General features: G+C 35.1%; 1 protein-coding gene across 2 annotated transcripts in view; it reads left to right on the top strand.

Annotated features, from left to right (window-relative positions):
- The first annotated feature begins 576 nt into the window (after positions 1-576).
- Positions 577-5,946, top strand: part of LOC144957221 (uncharacterized) — a 6,842-nt gene continuing 1,472 nt past the window's right edge. The window contains exons 1-4 of one of the 2 annotated variants that reach the window (XM_078888289.1): positions 577-716; positions 2,466-2,716; positions 3,043-3,107; positions 5,818-5,946. The exon at positions 5,818-5,946 is cut by the window's right edge and continues 1,472 nt beyond it. In XM_078888289.1, the coding sequence (XP_078744415.1) occupies positions 642-716; positions 2,466-2,716; positions 3,043-3,107; positions 5,818-5,903 (477 nt within the window). In that variant the 5' untranslated portion in view covers positions 577-641 and the 3' untranslated portion in view covers positions 5,904-5,946. Of the gene's footprint in view, positions 717-751; positions 905-2,465; positions 2,717-3,042; positions 3,108-5,817 lie in introns of those variants that run through there. The other variant, XM_078888298.1, reaches the window with a different exon arrangement.

Here is a 5,946-nt window from a genome sequence, read left to right as displayed (position 1 = left end):
TCCGAGCCACCAAAAGGTCATCGACGCTTTAGGTTTTGAGAAGTCAGGTCATCGACGACTGAGAACTTCCCGACCTCCACTTAGTTCTCGATGCTATTCTCGTCTCGAGAATCTTGGTCGTCGATGCTTCTCGTATTGAGTCCCGAGTCCCGAGTCTCGAGACAATAGTTATTGCGCGAGCGACGCACGCGTTACTAACAATGTGTACTATCTGCATTGTTCACCCCTCTCTCGTCGGCGATGATTCCAGCGAAGCTCGAGACTTTTTTGCGTCTCGATGCTTTTTTGAGTCTCGAGACTCAAAAAAGTCTCGAGCATCGCTCTAGTCATCGGTGCTTTCATTCAATACCTAGTCATTGGTATTGGGTATTGACGTTATATCATATTTTAAACAGCTAACAAAACACAAACGTCGTAAATAGATCAAAATGGTTATAGGTATCAATGTTTTATTATTATACAAAGTGAATTTATTTAATGTATTTTAAGTTTTAATACAAAAAAGCCATCCAAAGCTCAGTTGAAGTGCTACTTCTCGGGAATTCCCGACTTTTCCTTGGTCATCGAGTTCGGGAAGTTTTGAGTGTTGGTGGCCGATGACTTGAGGTATCATCGAGACTTCCGCTCGACACTAATGTTCAATGGATTTATTACGATCGTGGTTATATGGCCGTGAAAAGCCTGAACGATTCACTTCAAAGCCAGCTTCGACAAATGTTAGAAGAACAGTAGTCACTTTCCCAACAATGACATTTAGTTTTAGGCACTTTAGGAAAGTCGTGATCCTTACCGAACCAATGTTTTTGTTTTAGAGTTCTGGTCTAGAGATATATTTTAGTAGACGTCTAGACCTAGATGAAGATGTTTACGTTGCCAAAGAATGCTGAATTCAATTGAAAACTGTGTTCGATTTAATAGTCTCAAATAAAATAATAGGATACCTATATACGATAGTAGCTCATATTTTTAATTAGCCTACATTGAACTGTGTTCATAATTGAATTTATAAAATAAAATAGCATGGCATTTCAAATATAAATTTTATAATAAAACATTTTCTCAGAGAGCCCTCCCACGGGTGGAAACACAGTAGCCTCGCTTTATGTTGTCGTTTTGACGCCTGTAAATTGAAATAAAAATTTGACTGGGAATTGGCAGCCCCTTCTTTCTCTCACCTGCTCTCTTTGACTTTGAGAAAAAAAATCCAATAGGGGAACCCAAGTGCCAGGCATACTATCAGTAAAATCATTCTGCTTGACAGAGACCTCCTCTTTCTGAAAGTGCTGTCCTTATTATCATTACTTTATGCAGTGGGAGCTTCTTAATTTGAACAATGCCAATTACTACACACAAACCATTCCGATTGAACTGTTTCAATTCATCGATTCCTTTGAACAATCTATCAAGACTACAAATATGTCGTATCTGTTATAGCATTCGTCGTAGTTAATAACTGTAGCAAATATAACCAGTGTTCTTTTTTTTTTTTAATTATTCATAGCTCGTTAAGACTCATTTTGTTAAGTGTAACTTTTAAGATAAAAGAATTGTTGTAAGCGACTCAATAGCGTTTTTGATTGTGATATACAATAATACCATTGGTATTGAACTTTAAAAAGACATTTTGTGTAGGGTTTACTGAAAAAAAAGGACAAAACAATTTATTTATGAAGCTCGGAACTCATTCAAATTAACTGATGTTTGTTCCAAGTAATTAATAGAAATTGTCGGAAAAAATGTTTGCCACAGACACACCATTTCAATTTCTGGCTTCAACTGAATCCTAATCGGCATGGTTTGAGATATAGGGATTTACAACAATGTCATAACAAGCCCATAATTGTGTTCGACTATCAGACCTGCAGATGCAGGCTTGGTCCCTCTTACATTGTATCCTAGAGACCACAACCATAAATGTTAAAGAATCGTTAAGCTGTTTTTTTATTTTTTTTATTTTAACCTAAAACTGACTATAGACATTTAAGGTTAAACATAGTTTTGTGTGTTGGTAATTTTATATATGGCCAGCAGATGTTATGAGTATTTTACCTAAACACATAGCATCAATAGTCGTGGTACCAATAGAGAAGCCAGATTTCCATCACTAAAATGCTTCAAATAGATGTAGCCTATAAAAGACTCCCCAAACCAGTAAGGCTTGAGTTGAAACTAAATCTTTTTTCATCGGTGTACTGTTTCGTGGACCTGTAATTTTTAAAAAATAATAACCATTTAAATTTTAGGTCACTTTTACAGTGAAAGAAAATTACTTTCTAATCTTAATTTTGTCCCAATTTTATCTCGCTATAATCTCAGAACAAGCCATATCCACCAATGGAGCACTGTTGAAAGCATCAAAATATGTCGCGTCAAGTTAAATTTGAACCCTTCCTCTAAAAAGATAATTGATATTAACTTAATTCTTTTTCACATAAGCTCTGTTCTCTTTTGTTCTATTTTACAAGGAAATTTCAATCAATGTGTCACATGGAGCAAATGGGAACAGGACAATTACTGGAAAAATACATCACATAGAAAATGACAGTGAAAATAAGAGCGATTCAGATGATCAAGAGCTGTCAAATCTTGAGAATTTAATTCTAAAAGTTGTACCGCTTGAGCCAGGTGATTGTCTTGGCTGTAAACTTGTTGGAACATCTGTGATGGCTGCAAGTGGAATTATTGTTTTAACCTCTGCAATAGCAGGAATAAAAAGGTATTTACTCCTTTAAATGAGATTTCAATATGATACAGTCAAGGATGGATATGTTGACATCGTCGGGATTGCATTAAATTGATGATATAAATATTAGTATCATGTCGACATATCAGTTCTTGCAAAATTTAAAAATGAGACAAATGTAAAATGTGAGATAAGGGAATTCAATCTGGATGATTTGGTGGCCCTGTTGTTATATGAAATTGACAAAAACTCTCCTCTGAAAGGATGAATAGAATTCTCTCAAAATTATTTATTTTAAACATCTGAGGTCAAAGATCTTGAGTGAGCTTTTTATTCATGTGTTTCTTTTTCTATTTTAGGAATCCAAGTCTGACTGGGCGAAAGTTAACAACATATTATGCAGTTTGTGGATCTCTTTTCATAGGTGAGCATGCTCCTCTCCAATCCCCTACCCCAACTATAGTAGTAGTTATGACGGCATCTTTAGTAAGTTTATTTGATGTTTTGTTGTGTATCATTTTATCATTTTCAGCCTTTCTTTTGCTTGTTTTCCTTTGCTTTGTTTTATTTTTATTTTTTGTTAACAACATATTATGCAGTTTGTGAATCTCTTTTCATAGCATGCTCCTCTCCAACCGCCTACCCCAACTATAGTAGTAGTTGCGATGACATCTTTAGTGAGTTTATTTGATGTTTTGTTGTATATCATGTAGCCTTTCTTTTGCTTGTTTTGATTTGCTTGGTTTAACATTTATTTTTTAAACTTTTTTTTTCCATAAAATATGTATACCATTGCCCATACTGTTAATGTTGTATAATTAAATATTACTCAATCACATTCATTGCAAATGCATGAGCCAAATCATTTTAATTCAAGTGTAATGGAAGACAATATTACGGTATTGATCTATTCATTTTTTTGTTTCTAAAATTGAGTTCTCACCTGTTATTATCATTTCCTATATAATCATGCCTTGTGCATTGAGATTCATCTATGTTTGAATCTGAAATTACTATGTTTATCAACATACAAATCATACAGCAAAAAGGGGAAGGATTAGTTTACATGCTCGAGTCTTAACCCTCTAGTGTTCAGATTATTTTGGAGGAGTAGGTAAAGAGTTTCCTATATGGCCATGTCAATTATGTAGACATCCTTTGATGATATAAGCCTACCCTTTGATGTCTGCAGTCACTTTTCCTTTTCTATGGTCAATCTTGGTTAAACTCTGCCCAGAAACGATTTCATAGGTCCATCCATCACCATATTTCAAAATTTTGTTCCCATGAGTTCTTAAATTTTTGAGTAAAGAACAATTGGCTATTGAGCATCTTGACCTTTCAACGATTGGTTGTTCTGACAGCTCACATGCTGTCAACCATGCATTGAGTCATCACTGAAGCTTTAGAAGACGGGGTCATTGGATAGTTGCATCACAATCACCACCTTTATGACTATATTATCCAGGCATGGCTGATAGGTAAAAATGCTAAATTATGTTCCAGATACATTGAAACGAAGTATATCACTGATCTCGTCTCATTGAGATATAAACAATGATATAAAAATCAAGAAAATCGGCCGATAAATAAATAAGTTGCTAAAAAAATCTAAAATAAACAAAATCAATTTTTAAAATAAAAAAAAACAATAAAAAACAATTGAGCTTTATATAGTGCAATATCCACTAAATGTGCTCAAAGCACTTTACAAGGGGTCCCTGGTCAACAGCAACATTGAACATGTAGGACGGGACGTGACGTCTGTTAGGCGATATTACAATTTTTCGACGAAGACAATGCTGTTAACGACCAGGTATTCATTTTACACCTGAGTACTGTGAGAGAATGTGAGTGAAGAGCCTTTTCCAAGGACTCAACTATGCGCTGAGAGCGAGGCTCGAACCCAGGACCTTCCGATCCGAACGCGAATGTCATACCACTAGACCACATAGCCGCACTAAAATAAAATTTATTCGTAAAACTATTGGTTTTCAACCATTTTTTCTGAAATAAAGACCAATGTTCTTCTTTTTTCAAGCTGACTTCAGCAATGTGACTTTCAAATTCCTAACAATATATTTTTTACTTTTAGATTTTAGCTATTAGGCCGACTCAAACAGGTGTTACATTTTTTGCATAACAGTTTTTTTGGCCGGGCGATTGAGAGCCTGTGGTTGGTCAGTCTTGGACGCTTGACTCTCAATTCTACTAGTGATAACTAATGATAGACAATGAATTGTTGTTTTGCCTAAAATGATTGAGGGATGGACCGATTTAACAAATAGGATGCAAATTTAATTTTCCATGAGTACATCTCTTCAAAATTTATAGATACATACACATACGCACACATAAGCACATCTTTTAACAGCTTTCAAATCTTTGTTGGAAGTAATTAATGACGCAATGTTGCTCTTGGAATATTTGTGGCTTCTTTTTTTTAAAATATTTCTTAGTGTTATTTTTGTAAGAGATGTGAAGGATAAATTTATGCCACGCAATCCATTGATATTGATAACATTGGTTAACTATGTTGTGTGTATTTTGAGGGGGGTGGGGGGGGGGGGGTGATTGATGAATTATGTCAATCAGAATAAGATGTGTGAGTGAACCATTTTTTAAACTTTTGTTATAAATGAAAGATTGTGAAGCGCATTGAGCGTGGTGAATGCGTGGTAATTTGCTATATATTACTTATTATTACATGCCCACACACAAACACACACACACGCACAAATTCACACATACACATAAATGAGCATATGCATCAGTAGCTCAGTTACTTGTATTTTATCAACTTTGACCCGAAATTTATCTCAATTTCTATAATGTTAAATTACAGTGATATTGATTTGAATAGAAAGCTGGTCTACAATAAAGTACTCTCTGCTGGGTCAAACAGGCCCAGCAACCTTATCATTGCTTGGTGGTCAGGGGTAAAAAAATCTGAGTCGAGTTTACTTAGTTGTGCCGGCCTGAATTGATCATCAGCAACTTCCCCTGACAGTTCCATCACCAAGATACTTTAAGTGTTTAAAGCATTTTAAAAATTGTGAATAAGCAATATATATTTGCGACCTATAAAAACATTAGTTATGACTCAAATCCAAATATCATTTTTTTCCCTTCAGGTTTTGAAGGAGCCGCTGTTTGCAGATTTTTTGATCTGGGCCCATTCAGCTATTTGTCTAAACTCCACACCAAGGATCACAGATAACCTCAACCTCAACTGCAAGGCTGTATTATTCTCATAAATGAAA

Source organism: Berghia stephanieae, chromosome 1 (assembly GCF_034508935.2).
Source record: "Berghia stephanieae isolate SIO BIC M18660-M18661 chromosome 1, UCSD_Bste_1.3, whole genome shotgun sequence".
NCBI classification, from domain to species: domain Eukaryota; kingdom Metazoa; phylum Mollusca; class Gastropoda; order Nudibranchia; family Aeolidiidae; genus Berghia; species Berghia stephanieae.
This window is presented reverse-complemented; position numbering and strand designations above follow the sequence as displayed.